The sequence below is a fragment of the Amblyomma maculatum genome, chromosome 7, assembly GCF_055883805.1.
Source record: "Amblyomma maculatum isolate TAMU_Amacu chromosome 7, ASM5588380v1, whole genome shotgun sequence".
Taxonomy (NCBI): Eukaryota; Metazoa; Arthropoda; class Arachnida; order Ixodida; family Ixodidae; genus Amblyomma; species Amblyomma maculatum.
Window position 1 is genome coordinate 95,706,055 of NC_139350.1, and position 19,625 is coordinate 95,725,679.

The window sequence follows — 19,625 nt, forward strand, 5'->3', positions numbered from 1 at the left end:
CAAGTAGGCCTCAAGTACAATTATAATTCCGACGCAATGGAAGCTACGTTCACATGCCCCCTTCCTGATTGTAACCTCGCTAAACAATGCATGGCTTGTGTCTAGAGGCCCAATCATTCGGCTGCCCGACAGTATGAAACTGGCTACCAGCTCTCTTTTCCTTAATTGGGTCCGCCAGCTTCATGGCGAGTAGCGAGCTGATTTTCGTGTGCTCTGTTTTGCAAGTAGGCCTCAAGTACAATTATCATTCCGACGCAATGGAATTCATCTTGACATGACCCCTTCCTGATTGTCACCTCGCTCAACAATGCATGGCTTATGTCCAGAGGTCCAATCACGTGGCTGCCGGACAGTATGAAACCGGCTACCAATTCTCTTCGCTCCAGTGGGTTCGCCAATGTCAAGACCAGCATTTGGGTGAGGTTCGTGTGCTCTGTTTTGCATGTAGGCCTCAAGTACAATTATCATTCCTACGCAATGGAATTCATTTTCACATGACCCCTGCCTGACTGTCGCTTCACTCAACAATGCATGGCTTTTGCCTAGAGGCACAGTGACGTGGCTGCCGGACAGTATGAATCCGGCTATGAACTCTCTTCACTCCAGTGGGTTCGCCAGCGGCATGGCGAGGATTTGGGTGAGGTTCGTGTGCTCTGTTTTGCATGTAGGCCTCAAGTACAATTATCATTCCGACGCAATGGAATCTATCTTCACATGCCCCCTTCCTGACAGTCACCTCACTCAACAATGCATGGCTTATGTCCAGAGGCCCAATCACGTGGCTGTCGGACAGTATGAAACAGGCTACCAATTCTCTTCGCTCCAGTGGGATCGCCAATGGTATGACGAGCATTTGGGTGAGGTTCGTGTGCTCTGTTTTGCAAGTAGGCCTCAAGTACAATTATAATTCGGACGCCATGAAATCCATCTTCGCATGACACCTCCCGGACTGTTACCTCGCTCAACAATGCATGGCTTATGTCCAGAGGCCCAATCACGTGGCTGCCGGACAGTATGGCACCGGCTACCAATTCTCTTCACTCCAGTGGGTTCGCCAATGTCAAGACCAGCATTTGGGTGAGGTTCGTGTGCTCTGTTTTGCATGTAGGCCTCAAGTACAATTATCATTCCGAAGCAATGGAATTCATTTTCACATGACCTCTGACTGACTGTCGCCTCACTCAACAATGCATGGCTTGTGCCTAGAGGCACAGTGACGTGGCTGCCGGACAGTATGAATCCGGCTATGAACTCTCTTCACTCCAGTGGGTTCGCCTGCGGCATGGCGAGGATTTGGGTGAGGTTCGTGATTGCAAGTAGGCCTCAAGTACAATTATCATTCGGACGCCATGAAATCCATCTTCACATGACACCTTCCGGACAGTCACCTCGCTCAACAATGCATGGCTTATGTCCAGAGGCCCAATCACGTGGCTGCCGGACAGTATGAAATCGGCTACCAATTCTCTTCGCTCCAGTGGGTTCGCCAATGTCAAGACCAGCATTTGGGTGAGGTTCGGGTGCTCTGTTTTGCATGTAGGCCTCAAGTAAAATTATCATTCCGACGCAATGGAATCTATCTTCACATGCCCCCTTCCTGACTGTCACCTTGCTCAACAATGCATGGCTTATGTCCAGAGGCCCAATCACGTGGCTGCCGGACAGTATGAAACAGGCTACCAATTCTCCTCGCTCCAGTGGGATCGCCAATGGTATGACGAGCATTTGGGTGAGGTTCGTGTGCTCTTTTTTGCAAGTAGGCTTCAAGTACAATTATCATTCGGACGCCATGAAATCCATCTTCACATGACACCTTCCGGACTGTCACCTTGCTCAACAATGCATGGCTTATGTCCAGAGGCCAAATCACGTGGCTGCCGGATAGTATGACACCGGCTACCAATTCTCTTCGCTCCAGTGGGTCCGCCAATGTCAAGACCAGCATTTGGGTGAGGTTCGTGTGCTCTGTTTTGCATGTAGGCCTCAAGTACAATTATCATTCCGACGCAATGGAATTCATTTTCACATGACCCCTGCCTGACTGTCGCCTCACTCAACAATGCATGGCTTGTGCCTAGAGGCACAGTGACGTGGCTGCCGGACAGTATGAATCCGGATATGAACTCTCTTCACTCCAGTGGGTTTGCCAGCGGCATGGCGAGGATTTGGGTGAGGTTCGTGTGCTCTGTATTGCAAGTAGGCCTCAAGTACAATTATCATTCCGACGCAATGGAATCTATCTTCACATGCCCCCTTCCTGACTGTAACCTCGCTCAACAATGCATGGCTTATGTCCAGAGGCCCAATCACGTGGCTGCCGGACAGTATGTAACAGGCTACCAATTCTCTTCGCTCCAGTGGGATCGCCAATGGTATGACGAGCATTTGGGTGAGGTTCGTGTGCTCTGTTTTGCATGTAGGCCTCAAGTAAAATTTTATTCCGTCGCACGCAATGGAATCTACCGTCACATGCCCCCTTCCTGACTTTAACCTCGCACAACAATGCATGGCTTGTGCCTAGAGGCCCAATCATTTGGCTGCCCAACAGTATGAAACTGGCTACCAGCTCTCTTTTCCTTAATTGGGTCCGCCAGCTTTATAGCGAGTAGCTGGCTGAATTTCGTGTGCTCTGTTTTGAAAGTAGGCCTCAAGTACAATTATCATTCCGACGCAATGGAATTCATCGTCACATGACCCCTTCCTGGCTGTCGCCTTACTCAACAATGCATGGCTTGTGCCTAGAAGCACAGTGACGTGGCTACCGGATAGTATAAATCCGGCTATGAACTCTCTTCGCTCCAGTGGGTTCGCCAGCGGCATGGTGAGGATTTGGGTGAGGTTGGTGTGCTCTGTATTGCAAGTAGGCCTCAAGTATCATCATCATTCGGGCACAATGAAATCCATCTTCACATGACACCTTCCGGACTGTCACCTCGCTCTACAATGCATGGCTTATGTCCAGAGGCCCAATCACGTGGCTGTCGAACAGTATGAAACCGGCTACCAATTCTCTTCGCTCCAGTGGGTTCGCCAAAGGCATTACGAGTATTTGGGTGAGGTTCGTGTGCTCTGTTTTGCAAGTAGGCCTCTAGTACAATTATTATTCCGACGCAATGGAATCTATCTTCACATGCCCCTTCCTGACTGTTACCTCGCTCAACAATGCATGGCTTGTGCCTAGAGGCCCAATCATTTGGCTGCCCTACAGTGTGAAACTGGCTACCAGCTCTCTTTTTCTTAACTGGGTCCCGCAGCTGCATTGCTAGCAGCTGGCTGAATTTCGTGTGCTCTGTTTTGCAAGCAGGCCAGAAGTATAATTATCAATCCGACGTAATGGAATCTATCTTCACATGCCCCCTTCCTGATTACCACCTCGCTCAACAATGCATGGCTGATGTCTAGAGGCCCAATCATGTGGCTGCTGGACAGTATAAAACAGGCTACCAGTTCTCTTCTCTTCTGTGGGTTCGCCAGCGGCATGGCGACCATTTGGGTGAGGTTCGTGTGCTCTGTTTTGCAAGAAGGCCTGAAGCACAATGATCATTCCGACGCAATAGAATCCATCTTCACATGACACCTTCCTGACTGTCACCTCGCTCAACAATGCATGGCTTGTCTAGAGTCCCAATCACGTGGTTGCCGGAGAGTATAAAACCGGCAGCCAGTTCTCTTCTCTTCTGTGGGTTCGCCAGCGGTATGGCGACCATTTGGGTGAGGTTCGTGTGCTCTGTTTTGCAAGTAGGGCTCAATCACAATTATCATTCCGACGTAATGGAATCCATGTTCACATGACATCTTCCTGACGGTCACCTCGCTCAACAATGCATGGCTTGTCTAGAGTCCCAATCACGTGGTTGCCGGAGAGTATAAAACCGGCAGCCAGTTCTCTTCTCTTCTGTGTGTTCGCCAGCGGCATGGCGACCATTTGGGTGAGGTTCGTGTGCTCTGTTTTGCAAGAAGGCCTCAAGCACAATTATCATTCCGACGCAATAGAATCCATCTTCACATGACACCTTCTTCACTGTCACCTCGCTTAACAATGCATGGCTTATGTCTAGAGTCCCAATCACGTGGCTGCCGGACAATATAAAATCGGTTACCAGTTCTCTTCTGTGGGTTCGCCCGCGGCTTGGCGACCATTCGGGTAAGGTTCGTGTGCTCTGCAAGTAGGCCTCAAGCACAATTATCATTCCGACGTAATGGAATCCATCTTCACATGACACCTTCCTGACTGTCACCTCGCTCAACAATTCATGGCTTGTCTAGAGGCCCAATCCCGTGGCTGCCGGACAGTATAAAACCGGCTACCAGTTCTCTTTTCTGTGGGTTCGCCAGCGGCATGGCGACCATTTGGGTAAGGTTCCTGTGCTCTGTTTTGCAAGTAGGCCTCAAGTACAATTATCATTCCGACGCAATGGAATCCATCTTCACATGACACCTTCGTGACTGTCACCTCGCTCAACAATGCATGGCTTGTCTAGAGTCCCAATCACGTGGTTGCCGGAGAGTATAAAACCGGCAGCCTGTTCTCTTCTCTTCTGTGGGTTCGCCAGCGGCATGGCGACCATTTGGGTGAGGTTCGTGTGCTCTGTTTTGCAAGTAGGGCTCAAGCACAATTATCATTCCGTCGTAATGGAATCCATGTTCACATGACATCTTCCTGACTGTCACCTCACTCAACAATGCATGGCTTATGTCCAGAGGCCCAATCACGTGGCTGCCGGACTGTATAAAACCAGCTACCAGTTCTCTTCTCTGCTGTGGGTTCGCCAGCGGCATGGCGACCATTTGGGTGTTGCTCGTGTGCTCTGTTTTGCAAGTATGCCTCAAGTACAATTCATTCTGACGCAATGGAATCCCTCTCCACATGACCCCCTCCTGACTGTCACCTCGCTCAACAATGCATGGCTAGTGCCTAGAGGCCCAATCACGTTGCTGCCGGACAGTATGAAACCGGCTACCAACTCTCTTTGCTCTGGTGGGTTCGCCAGCAGCATGGTGATCGTTTGGGTGAGGTTCGTGTGCGCAGTGCTCAGCGCCTCGATTCCCTGGCGTTATATCTTCACTGCCTCGTTTCGTTCCGACAGCGCCATCTAGCTTTCACGTTTGTTCACCACATCGAACTATAAAACAGCAGCTACAAGCATTCAACTTCAGTGGGCATTATGATATTACTGATGATATTTACTGTATGTGCTTTCTTCGCTTGTGCGGAGACGTTGAGGTATATCCAGGCCCTAATCCCGATGAGTCTAGCGCTCGTGAGTGTCCTGAAAAATTGCTCTTAGGTCCGAATAAGCTCGCTGAGGATGTGGCAGCCCTCCGTACACAGCAGACAAATATGGAGAAACGTCTTGGGGAGTGGGATATCCGCTCCTTAGAAATAGAAAAGCAAACTGCGCGCGTGGACAGCCTTGAACGAACGGTAAAATTCTTGGAGGCCAAGAGAACTGACTTGGAGGACCGGAGTAGACAATCAAATCTAGTGGTAATTGGCGTGCTTGAGCACGAAGATGAAACCGAGGCTGATTGGCGCAACAAACTCTGAAATTTTTTCCGCTAAACTTGAAGTCACATGTAAATCAGTTTGCAGAATTCCCCGGCTTGGTCGGTCTGGCAGATCGCGACCAGTCATGTGGTTGTTTTCTTCGTAATCTTTGAAGTACAGGATTATGAAGATTGATCACAAATTAAAAGGTTCCAATACATGTGTAAAAGAGGACTATTCGCGAGATACGCTCAGGAAGGGTAAACTTTTGTGGTACAGTGCTTCAGAGGAAAGACAACAAAAAAGGAAAGTAAGCTTAATTCACGAAAAACTCCGCATTGATAATAAACTTTTTTTTTGGGATGATACGGAGATTGCACGAGTAAAAGTTGGAAAGCACAACAATTCTAAGAAGGAGTGACTTCACTATGCAGATATTAAAGAACTCCGTATTATAAACATCAATGCCCGTGTTATTGTTTATAAATGTAATCAACTTGAGGCTATTATCATAGGTTATAGTCCACATATAGTTGTTTTAACCGAAATATGGCTGCACAGCGGAATATATGTTGATGTCGTGTTCCCACCATCTTATCGTGTTTTTCGACGCGACAGATCGACTAGAGGAGGTGGGGTGGCTTTGCTTGTATAAACAAAAATATGCCGTCCACTGTTTTGCGTTAGGCTGACGATATAGAAACTATTAGCCTAAAAATTTCTTGTTGGGGACAATCTTTCCTGTTTGCCGTTTATCGAGCACCCGGTTCACCGCTCCAATTCATGAGTGATTTGCGTATGCATATCACTTCGTTCACGCACAAAAAATATTCCTGTTAGGAGACTTCAATCTTCCAGGAGTTAATTGGGATAATAATACTTCTTGCACTGAACTTACTCCCCATGTCAGTTATATGCGTGGCATAATTCTCTGCCTCAATTTACATCATCATCATCAGCCTGACTATACCCACTGCAGGGCGAAGGCCTCTCCCATATTTCTCCACTTAACCCCAATGTACATCAAGTTGTAACTTTACCCACGCGAGTGCAGGGATCTTCCGTCATCAATACTTGACCTCGTGTTTGTGAATAGAACTGTCGAAAAGTTCTGTGCCTTTTGAACGCGGTATATCTGATCATTAAATTCTATGTTTTTCATGCTGCTCGGAAAAATGCAATCCCAGAAAAGCAAAAAGTGTTTTAGTGAAAGACTTTTCGCGTGCCAGGGATGAATCGATTTTAGATTAAACAGATTTTCACCTCAGCAATTTTAAAGGAAACAATGTTATAGAACTTTGCGACAGGTTTAAAGAACTTATACTGTGTTAAAAATTTTGTACCAAGCAAAACTGAGAAAACAGCGAAAGTTATTCCTTGGGTTAGGCGGTAAGCCATTCACTTGAAAAAAAAGATTAAACGCTGGAGATGAAAGAACGACCTTATAACACAAATTCAAACCGCGAGAGATAAATTAGGCTCGTCTATTGGGCATGCTAAACGGCGATATTTTAACCGCACTCTGCCCAATTTTATTCGCACCGCGCCACAAACATTTTGCACATATTTGAGTAAAAAAAAACCAATAGAACAAATAGTAGATGGCGGCATTCTTATGGTCGAAAAGCAAAGTATTGCGGATTATTTCAATACATACTTCCATAGTGTCTTTGAAAATACAAGTGATATTTCGATTCCCATTTTTTCTTTGTCCGGTGCAAACTCGGAGCTTGTATCTGTACCGGGCGTAGTGTCCATGCTTCTTAACTTAAAAAACAAAACAACTCCTGGTCCTGACAATATATCGAATAATTTCTTCGCCGATACGCAGCAATGGTGTCCAACTTTGTGATCATTTTTCATGCTTCATTATCTACAGCAACTCTTCCTATTGACTTGCTAACTGCAGGCGTAGTACCTGTGTCTAAGAAAGGGGACGTAACACTGATAAATAACTATCGCCCAATATCGCTATCATCATGCTGTAAGATGCTGGAACACATCATAGCTAACTACATTACTAAATTCTTAAATGATAACAGTGTACTCTCACCTGAGCAACATGGTTTTCGAAAAGGTTTTTCTACTGTCACCCAATTAACATCGGTTATCCATTCTTTTGCGAATATTCAAGACAAATCCAGCTAGGTAGATGTAATATTTTTAGATTTCATGAGAGCATTTTACCTTGTTTCACACTCTAGGTTAATTGAAAACTTCGAATAATTAACCTTCCTTGTTTCATTGTTAATTGGGTTTTAGCATACCTCACTAACCGAAAATAGTTTTTAGTATCGATACTTACCATTGCAATGAACTTCCAGTTGCCTCAGGCGTCCCTCAGGGTAGTGTTTTAGGGCCTTTATTATTCTTCATTTATATTAATGACATTGCCAGCGTTGTCACAGAACTAGTTCAAATAAAATTGTTGGCCGATGATTGTGTACTATTCAGTGAGGTAACCGGTCGCGATGATCAGATAACCCTGAAAAAGCATCTTCAAAACCTTCTTTCTTGGTGCAATTGTTGGAACATGGAAGTAAATGATAACAAAACAGTTTACATGAAGATAACTAAAAATTAAATAGCCTATCGTTTCCTTACACTCTTGGATCTGAGTCACTAACCGAGGTTAGGGAATACAAATATCTTGGCGTCACAATAACTCATAACCTGAAATGGAACATTCACATTTCTAACGTATGTGACTCAGCCTTTCGTTAAACTTTGTCTTCTACTTCATGAACTAAAACAAGCTCCCGCTGAAACTAAACTTTTAGCCTACGCATCACTAATAAGACCGAAACTGGAGTATGCCTGTATAGTGTGGGACCCTTACACAAAAAAGAACATTGATGCACTAGAAAGAATACAGCGTAAAGCAATTAGATTTATTTTTCGAACTGATTCCCCGACAGAAAAAATGAGACAACATGGCATTCAGGCATTGAAAATAAGATACAACGGCTGAAATTTCTTTTTCTTCTTAAAAATAATCTCCTCATCCTCACTCCTCAGCCTTATGTAACGCCAATGGCAGCATGTCGAACACGTCATCGTTATGCTGACTGTCTGACTCCCTATAATGCCAGAACTAACATTTTTAAATATTCTTTTTTCCCACGCACTATAAGTGAAGGGAATAATTTACCTCAGCCGCTACTAAACTGTATTGATTCCGTTGACCATTTGAATTACTGATTTTATTTTCTGGTGAATTAGTAATTACTCCTGATCTTTGTGTTATTCCTTCTCACTGCCTAAACTGTACTGACGGTTTATTTGTACATTTACTTTTCATTTTTAGTTTTGGGAATTGTTTGGTTACAAAACCGAGTGTTCTTTTTACCCATTTTGTTATCGCAGCTGGTAGGCTGCATTGCTATTGTGCACAGTATTAATTTGGTCCTTTTGTTCTTACGTCTGCTAAAGTAATTAATCTGTACTTTGTATGCCCCTCCAGCCTGGGCCGCAGTGAGGCCTGCAGTACTGTATAAATAAATAAATAAATAATAAATAAATAAAATAACCATAGTGTCAGAAGTGGTTTCACCGCTGGGCAGATAACCATATTTATGTTTTATGGCAAAGTTTCCGTCACCGATCCCGCCGTTGTCGTCAAGCTCCAACCCCGCACCATACTAGAGAAATTGGAAACAAAAGTTCGACATTTTCGAGGTGGCGACAAAATACCACAAGGAAGACGAGACGCGGCTGGCGCTGCTGCTACACGTCGGAGGGCCGAAGCTCTTGATGGAGTACCAGACCCTCGTATTTTCGTCAGCGCACCGGAAATTCAAAGACGTCGTGTAACGTCTCGACCAGCACTTCGCAAAGTACCGCGAGACGACACATGCGTCTTACGTATTTCACAACTTGAGCCAGACGACAGGTCAGAGTTTCGAAGGATTTGCGCTGGCAGTTGCCAAGCAAGCAGATCAGTGTGAATTTGGCACCGCACGCGACTGGTTGAATACGGACCGGGTAATCCATGGAATAAACGACAGCGCGCTCAGGGTAAGTTTTCTGCGTAAAAAGACTCATGCTGGAGAAAGTTATGGACCAGTGCAGGGCAGCCTAATTGTCCTAGGCGTACGCTCAAGAAATACAACTGCAGAAAAGTGAAGTACTCGCACTGGATTGGCGCAACCAACCTGGCTTGCAACGAAAGGATAAATTGAAACAGCCCTGGGGAGGTGCGACATCGTACCGCCAACTGCCACAGCATCATGCTAACGCACAAAGAATGTGCTCGAGGTGTGGCCAGCAGCACCAGCCTCGGCAGTGCCCGGCATTTTGCCAACAATGCTACAACTGTGGCAAACCCAACCACTATGCTACATTTTGTTACGACGGGGGTAAGACGTCGCAGCGCTGAACAACACAACGATATGGCAGAGAGCTCAGCTGACCAACGGCAGCGCGTCCGGCACGAGAGTCTTTTTCCAACATCTTTCTCCTTCACTTGTGTTCTAAACTTCACCTTCTTCTGTACTGTTACATTTTCCCCCTGGGCGGACGAAGCCCCTCGGCGAGGTAGTTATTCGTTTCCACGAGAGTGACACGGCTTCATCCGGGCGACATGGGCAACTTCGGTTCTGACTGAACGACGACTACTTGCTGTCATACGTGCTATTTGGTAGTTCACTTCACTGACGCATTCAACCACAACGTAGGGGCCAGCGTAATGCGCCATCATTTCCTGGGCTAAACCACGCTTTCGGAGAGGTCGCCAAAGCCACACTAAATCTCCAGGGACGTAAGACACATGGTTATGCCGGCTGTCGTACCGAGCTTTTTAACGCTCTTGCGAAGCGAGAATTCGCAAACGGGCGAGACGGCGAGCTTCTTCGGCTCGTTTCCGCAATGCACGGTTCGTCATGGACGGAGTAAGGAAGAATGGTGTCTAGACAATACCGAGGAGCACGGGCATATAGGAGGAAGAACGGGCTGTAGCCAGTCGTCGCATGTGTTGCAGTGTTGAATGCAAACGTTATAAACGGCAGTATAGTATCTCAATTCTTTTGGTCAGATGCAATGTACATAGATAGCATGTTTGTGAGTGTGCGGTTTGTGCGCTCCGTCAAGCCGTTGGTTTGAGGGTGATACGGTGTAGAATGCCGAAAATGCGACGCACACAAACGAAGAAGCTCTTTCACAACATCTGCCATAAACTGGCGACCTCGGTCACTGATGATCACTCGCGGAGGTCCATGGCGGATGATAACAGAACGGAGCAAGAACAGGGACACGTGATGAGCGGTGGCTGAAGGAAGAGCTGCTGTTTCGCAGTAGCGGGTGAGGTAGTCGGCACAAACCACGATCCAACGATTTCCGTCGGATGACTTCGGGAAGGGACCGATAAGGTCGATTCCGATTTTCTCAAATGCGCCCCGTGGTGGAGTGACAGGATGTAGCAGGCCCTGTGGCGTGGACGTAGGATGTTTGTGTCGTTGGCACTCAGTGCAGCTCGCCACATATCGCTCAGTCGTCTGGCGCATCTTCGGCCAATAAAACCGGTCGCGGGCACGATGGAGCGTTCGTGCAAAGCCCAGGTGACCGGAAGTGGGGTCGTCGTGCATGGCACGTAAGATGCACGAGCGGTAGCTTTATGGAACCACAAGCAGAAACTTCGTGCCGGTGTTTGAGAAAGCCTTTTTGTACAAAAGGCCATCACAGAGACAAAATGGGCTGGAAGCAGTGGAATCCCGCGCCTCCGCAAGCAGTGGCTCGAGGCTTTTGTCGGTCTCGTGCGCAGTCCGCAGAGCCGAGGCGTCGGGAAACTCGGGCACGACGGAGGCGATGTAGTGATCGAAATCACCAGAGTCACATTCTGTCATAGGAAGAGGAGGACGTGAAAGACAGTCTGCATCGGCGTGTTTGCGGCCACTCTTGTACGAAACAGTGAAGTCGTACTCCTGCAGACGAAGGGCCCAGCGTGCCAGACGACCAGATGGATCACGAAGGTTGACGAGCCACACAGGGCATGATGGTCCGTCACAACCGTGAAATAGCGTCCATATAGGTAGCACCAAAACTGCTGAACAGCGAAAACTACACCAAGGCACTCCTGCTCCGTAAAAGTGTAGCTACGCTCAGGTTTGCTGAGGGAACGGCTTGCATACGCAATTACATGCTCGCCTTTTGTCGAACGTTGCACAAGCGCAGCGCCAACACCAATCCCACTTGCATCAGTGTGGACTTCAGTCGGAGCGGAGGGGTTGAAGTGCCGTAGTATGGAATGTGACGTAAGCAGAAACTTTAGTTGGCGGAAAGAGGCGTCACAATCTGAGGTCCAATCGAAAGGGACGTCCTTTTGTAGAAGGGATGCCAGAGGGTAGGCGACGTCGGCAAACTTTGGGACGAATCCTCGGAAGTAGGAACACAGCCCCAGAAAACTGCGGAGCTCCTTATGAGCCTGTGGTCGTTGGAATGCTGCAACTGCTGCAGTCTTCTATGGATCTGGCCGAAGTCAATCGCGGTCGACGAGATGCCCGCTTACCAGCGATTGACGTTCACCAAAACGGCACATTTTGGAAATCAGGACAAGGCCAGCCTTCCGTAGGCAATCTAAAACAACAGCGAGTCGCGTGTTATGTTCACTAAAGGTCCGGCCAAAAATAACAACATCATCTAAATAGCACATGCAAATTTCCCACTTGAGGCCACAAAGTATTGTGTCCACAAATCTTTCAAATGTGGCCGGCGCATTACATAGGCCGAAGGGCATCACGTTACATTCAAATAGGCCCTCCGGCGTAACAAATGCAGTTTTTTCCTTGTCAGCAGGGCAGCAGGGTCCATCGGAATCTGCCAATACCTCGACCGAAAATCAACTGAAGAGAAATAAGACGCGGAGAAAAGGCACTTTACGGCATCGTCGATGCGCGGGAGAGGATACACATCATTTTTAGTGACGGAGTTGAGGCGACGATAGTCAGTGAAGAACCTGCATGTTCCGTCTTTTTCTTCACCAATATTGTAGGAGCAGCCCAAGGACTGGAGGATTCCTGTATTACGCCCCTGTTCAACATGTCTTGGACTTGCTCGGTGACGCTCTTACGCTCTGATGGCGACACACGGTACGGCTTTTGACGGATCGGATGGGCAGATCCCGTGTCAATCCTGTGGCGTGCGCTCGACAGCGGAAAACGTTGCGAGCCGTCGGACAGTGCGAAATCAAAGACGGATAGGGGCTGGGACAAGAGGTTCTTCAATATCCCTTTGTTGTGAGGTGTTCAACGATGCGCTGGTCATCGGAAGAAGCTTTTCGTCAGCAGGGGAGTTAGTAGCGGGGCTGTCTAGGGAAGGAGTAACGACAGCTACACAATTCGGGAGAGTTGCGCTACATGAAGCTAGTTTGGAGCCCGCTGGAAAAATAGCTGGTTCCGATGAGCTGAGTCCACAGTCCGGTAAGGACCTCTTTCACGCGAACCAAACAATGCGGAACTAACGCATTTTTCTTTACGCACTGTAAATTAAGAGGCGCCACAGTAGCCTCAAAAGAGTCGTTAATAGCACGGGAGCAGGACACCTGGACACACACTGCAGAATGTAGCGGTATGACGACTTCATCACACACACACAAAACATCTTCATAATTTGATGTCTCTTCCAAAAGTTCACGAGGAAGAGAACCACTAACACTTAGCTCTCTCGTTCGACAATCAACTCTAGCGCCGCATATAAGCAGGAAGTAAATTCCCAAGATTACGTCGTGCGTAGATCGAGGCAGTACTGCAAACTCCGCCGGAAATACTGTGCCCCCCGAAGAAACTTTACCGCTGCATACCGCAAGCGGATACAACAACTCTCCACTTACCCCATAAAAATTTGCAGTTTTTTCCCAAACAAACATAACTCTGTTCTTCAAAAGGTTCTTAAAATCTAAACTCATTACTGAAACTAGCACCAGTGTCTACCAACGCCATCGTTGGCAAACCATCAACAATAACATTGACCTTGTTCTTTATCATGCACACAGACGGAGGAATAATAGGTATCAGCGCACATTGACCAGCGACCTCACCTCCATTGGCCGCGCTGGCTAGTTTTCCGTCATTGGTAGCGGAGATCGGCGCTGTGGAGGCGGGGAGCGGCTCACACGAAATGACGGAGGTGGTGTAACACTACGGTCAGACGCTGGCGAATGGCTGCGGGGCCCTTCATTTTGAAAACGGCCCCTCCGGAAGGGATGTTCTGGCCGATAGCTGTCGATGTAGGGCTGGACGATGCGTCGGTTGGATGCCGTCGGGGTATTCCGGAAAGATGTGCGCCGATTGCAGTAGCGGGAAATGTGACCCGCGGAACCACACCGGTAGCACACTGGAAGAGGTCGGTCAAAAAGTGGCGTGTCAGCTGGTTCCTGCATGATAGGTCGCGACGAATATCTAGATGGTGGTTCCGGGATGATGTAGTTGTCCGGCGGTTGGCGCGATGTACGATAGAAGTAAGGGCGAGGATCTCTACGCTGATGGCAAGAGAATTGTTGGAAACTCTCTCCCGGTCTTGGTCGCGGAGTGTATAGGTCTTCGCGGCAGGCAAAGTCGGTGACATTCGCGGACATCGGCGGGCACGCGCCCCCATAGGTTGGAAGAGCATATACGTCCCCTCCGAAGCCATTGGGCCGGGCAAGCTGCTCACGTTGTGACATCTCATCTCGAACAATTTCACGGATGGCGCACAGGAGGCTTTGAGATGGCGATTCTTCAATACTAGCCACTGTAGTCACATTTGCGAGCCGTCCAAATTTCAGTGTAATGCGGCGAGTCTTTAGGGCCTCGAATGTTCCGCAGTGCCGGATAACGTCAGAGACCGAACTCAAGTTTTCCTTGGCAATGAGGAAGTGGTAGACATTTTCCGCAATTCCCTTGACCAGATGGCCTACTTTATCGTCTTCAGTCATCCTGCTGTCGACGGTCTTGCACAACTTGAGTATGGCCTCTATGTAGGGGGTGCAAGTTTCTCCGGCTGTCTGGGCCCTCTGAGCAAGTGTCTGCTCGGCCTGTTTCTTCTTTGCAGCTAGGTCACCGAAACATTCCTTGATTGCTTTGACAAAACATTCCCAAGTTGTCAGGGAGTCCTTGTGGTTCTCATATCACATCAAGGCGGTTTGCGTCAAAGAAGACTACATTGGCTAGTTTAGCCACTGAATCCCAGCGGTTATAGCGGCTCACACGTTCATAATGAGTGAGCCAGTCATCAACACCTTCTCCTGCTTGGCCGGCAAAGAAACGAGGCTCGCGAAATGGTAGCGTCGCATTCGTGGTGGTCGGTGGCACATCGCGAGATGGGGTAGAGGGTCCCGTGTTGATGTTCGGGGCTGCTCGGTAGTATGCTGCATTCTTGTTGAAAAGGGTGGGAGACCAGCGAGGCGACGGCTCCGACGAGGCTCCAGCGGTTGAGAATGCGTCTTGAGAGTAGTCGGCCCCAGCACCTCCACCAATTTGTTACGACGGGGGTAAGACGTCGGAGCGCTGAACAACACAACGATAGGACAGGGAGCTCAGCTGATCAACGGCAGCGCGTCCGGCATGAGAGTCTTTATCCAACGTCTTTCTCCTTCACTTGTGTTCTAAACTTCATCTTCTTCTGTACTGTTACAATTGCGTCGGCAGCCACAGCAACCTCGCCAATGGCACCCGGACCAGTCACGAGTTGTGCGAGCATTATAGGGTGACACGCCTCAAGTGGGGCTCTCTTGTTAGATGTGCTGACCGCTCGTGCCGTCCGCCACTCGTCTTCACGGCTCCAACGATCCAAGTGAACGGGCATGACATCTCGTTCAAACTGGACACTGGGTCAGATGTGAACCTCATATCTGCAAACGAACTCCTGAAATGGCCCGATCCTGCACTGCTGAGTGATCCCTGCACCGGCGTAACCACTTACACTAGTTAACCACTGGCATTGAGGGGAGAGCGTTTTCTCCACTGCAACTCGCAGGTACGTCAGCAAAATTGAAGTTAAGCGTAACTGAATTTCCAGGTGCTCACGTCGTGGGGCTAGATGCCTGTCGGAATTAAGTTGAAGCTAATTCAGCGCGTCAGCCAGTTAGACTACAGCCTAGCTCATTACACGCCAACAAGTAGTGAGACACCAAGGAACATAATTGAAGAGTAAAGTGACATGTTTGAGAGAACAGGAAGCCTTCCTGGAGAATTCACAATAACGCTAAATTAAAAGGCACAGCCATTTATCTCTGCACCACGCAAAATCCCATCGGCAATTGAAGACACAGTCAAGCAAGAATATCAGCGCCAAGAGGAAGAACGTGCGATCATAAGGGTCACAGAACCCACAGATTGGGTTAGCCCAGTTGTTGTAGTGACCAAAAAGGATGAATCTCTTCAGATCTGCCTCGAGCCACAAAACCTCACTGAGGCAATCAAGAGGACATACTACAATATTCCAACGTTTGAAACTGTCCTCACAAAGTTGCATGGCTTTTCGATATTCACCCTGCTAGATGCCTTACATGCCTTTCATCACATTAAGCTCGAGGATGACAGTCCTCGGCTGTGTACATTCAAAACACTCTGGACGTTACAGGTTTCTCGTGATGCCATTCGGTTTGAGTTGTGCCCCTGAGATGTTTCTGCACGTGATGGATCAAGTGTATACATGAGAAGAAAGCATCAACCCATACTTTGACATCTTGATTGCCTCACGCTGCATGTCTGAACACTGCACACAGTTACGGCAAGTGCTAGAGAAGGCTCATCAGGCCAACTTGAGGTTCAAAAAAGACAACCTGAAGTTGTCAGTGCCTGAGATCAACTACCTTGGTCATGTGCTTTCTGCTGATGAAGTCAGAGCAGATGCAACCAAATTGGAAGCCATCACGCGGTATCCCCAGCCGGCCAACCGACAGGAGCTCAGCATTTTCTTGGCATGGCTAAATTTCTAACAAAGCTATCTCAACGAAGTTATAAACTCAGGCAGCTGCTTCACAAAGGCACACCTTCGCTGTGGGATGCAAACACACATAAGTGCTTTGAAGATATAAAGCGGTCACTCGCACAGATTTCAATTCTGGGTTTTTTTGACAAAACTCAGATTGTGACGTCTGTCGACGCCAGCTCATATGACCTGGGAGCAGTGGTGATGCAGCAAGACAAACCTGTTGCATACGCATTGGCAAAACTTTAAAGTGCTCAACAAAGGTACGCACAGATCGAATAAGAACGTTTGGCCGCTGTATACGGTGCTGAGAACTTCCATTAGGTTTTGTATGGGCGTCCTTTCAGGCTGAAACTGATCATCAACCCCTTCTGGGGTTGATGATCCGACGTCTCCTGCCATATAATGTGCATTTGGTGTTTGTGCCTGGCGAACAACTCTCCGGCAGACGCACTTTCTTGAGCCCCTCCGGTATCCATGTCCGTAGACACGTCATCTGTTGACACCTATCAGTCAGTGTGCTTGCTTGTAGGTGCAACTTGCGAAACCGTCAACCTTATCAGAATGCAAACAGCCGCTATGAGCAGCCTGGCTGCTCTGGAGGGGTTGTAAGAAATAAAGCGGCCTCATGTCTGCATTAAGTAGAGCATTGTCACACGTGTGTTAATCAGTCATCTAATGCGACCCGGAGCTCATCCGCGGACCCACGTAAAACAGTGTTGAATGTCATTTCTGCGGCCAGTGAGCGTTTTTTATGCTTTCTTGTTTCCCTATACGTGTGCGTCATTCTCTGTGCTGATGTGCATGCTTGTTGTCAGAATCAGGTGAATGGTGACTGACTGGTACTCGAAGTGGCGTTTGAGCTTCATATGCTCAGAAGAGGTGCTTGGTTAGGCTGGTGTTGTCATTGAATGTTTGACCCCTTAATAACAGCTTTTTTTATAAAGAACCTTAAGCGATTGTTCCTGCGGAATACGCTTGTCCCGATGCCCATGTGCGGGGGAGAAAACATAAGGGAAGGCAAAGGTTCGGAATATGGTAACTCCAGTGCTGTTTGTATACTTGCTCGGGACCTCTCCTTTTCCAAGTATTTGATTAGCCGATATACTTTCCCCGTCTTTTATTAGCTGATGGAAACGTTATTTCCATTTCCCTGACCAACGATTGGAGAGAGGTGTTGTCTGATTTCTTATTGGTTACTGTCCCCGCAGAAGGCGGAGACTGAGGCTTAAAAGTAAGCGCTCGGGGTTAAACCGAGGCTGATTTCGTCTAATAAACGGTTCAGTCATATAGTTTTCTCCTTGCTTGTTTCTTCTTGTTTTATTCATATGTAATAAGTAGGTTATTTTTCTTTCCTGTCCTCACATAATATGAATGTTTGCAAGTCCGAACCATCATTTATTTATTTATTTATTTATTTATTCAAGTACCCTAAAGGCCCGGGCGGGCATTACATAGGGGGGGGGGGGGGCGGAAAGTGGGACAACAGTACAAACAATGCATCCAAAATTGCGATAAGTATACAGTGGTTAACAATATAGCCAGGCGCAAAATGTTGAAAAGCTAGTGCTTCAAACACTCAAATAAAGATACAGATGGCACCTAACATTCACGTTTTTCGAAGAGCAGCGCTTTAATACGAACATAAAAAAGAAATGCAAAGATGAAAGTTACAGCTCGAAGTGATTTTTTAGTCCGGTTACAAACGTTTCATAATCACTGGAAGATGCAATGGTGGCAGGCAGCAGATTCCATTGACGGATGGCGAGGAGGAGAGGCGAGTGAAAGAACAGATTGGTTCGAGCAAAGATGGGTTGCACTTTCAGTTGGTGATCAATGCGTGGGAATACATGATGAGCCGGCTTGATATGATACAACGCAAAGGAAGAATTACTATAATATAATTTGTAGAAAAAGGACAGTAAGGAAAGCATTCTCCGTCTTTCAAGAAGAGGTAAGTTGAGGGCTGTTTTTATTTCAGTTATACTTGCTGATCGCGAATAGTTTTTAGATATAAAACGGGCGGCTTTATTTTGCAGAGACTCCAATTTTGTTACTAGGTATGCTTGATGAGGGTTCCAAATTAAAGAGGCGTACTCCAATTTAGAGCGCACTAATGTGGCGTATGCTAATAGCTTTGTGTCTGGATTAGCTAATCGCAGGTTGCGTCTGAGGAAGCCGAGTGTTTTGGAAGCCTTATAGATGACCGTATCTAAGTGACAGTTCCATGAAAGGTCTGATGCTAAATGTACACCTAAATACTTTATGATGGGTACCGATTCAATATGCACGTTGTTCAAAGTGTAATGGAATGGTTCGGTGTTAGATGTTGTGGTAAATCTGACAAGTTTTGTTTTTGAGGTGTTAATTTCCATTTGCCATTGTGTGCACCAATTGTTGATCTTATCAATGTCTGATTGTAAATGAGTACAGTCTGAACGATCATTTATCTGTCTGTATACCCCACAATCAGCAAATAATCTGACCGTGGAATTTAGGTTATTGCTGATATCATTTATATAAACTAAGAACAAGATAGGTCCGAGTACAGACCCTTGCGGCACTCCAGATTTAACGGGGGAGTGGGAGGAAGAATGGCTGTTAACAAAGACCGATTGATAGCGATTAGCCAAAAAACTCCTTATCCAACAAATAACCTTATAATTTATGTTTAAATTTTCAAGCTTTTTTATTAGACGTATGTGTAGAACTTTGTCGAATGCTTTGGCGAAATCTATAAATACGGCGTCTATTTTAGAGTGCACATGAACAGCATGATGAAGGTCAGTAACCATTTCAAACAGTTGTGTTTCGCAAGACCTACCATGTAGGAAGCCGTGCTGATTGGGAAAAAAGAAGTTATGCTTCACCAGATGACCCGATGATCATTATATCAAGAACATCAATATCCTCATCAACAAGTGTTTCCTCACATCGCCATATGAAAAGGAAACTCAACCATGAATGAAGCTACTAGCCCTAGTTCGCCCTCGACACCGTCATCTGCGCTGGAGCTTTGCGTCAATGGGATCCTCCTATCTTCAGCGGACCATGACGTCAAAGGCTGGCTGGCCTCATAAGAGTGGGTCAGTACCCACAAGAAATGAGATGACGGCCTCAAGTTATTGACATGTTCGAATTGACGGATGCTGCAAACCTGTGGCTCTGGAACCACGAGGCCGACCTCACCTTATAGTCAGCGTTGAAGGCTAGTTTTGCCAATATCTTCTGCCGG

The 19,625-nt window shown here is 47.3% G+C and overlaps 1 protein-coding gene across 1 annotated transcript; it reads right to left on the bottom strand.

Moving 5' to 3' along the window:
• Positions 1-18,060: 18,060 nt before the first annotated feature.
• Positions 18,061-18,781, bottom strand: LOC146183994 (uncharacterized). The gene has a single exon (XM_084608462.1). It carries the CDS (start codon positions 18,763-18,765, stop codon positions 18,061-18,063), a length of 705 nt encoding a protein of 234 aa, XP_084464588.1. The 5' UTR covers positions 18,766-18,781.
• Between the last annotated feature and the right edge of the window lie 844 nt (positions 18,782-19,625).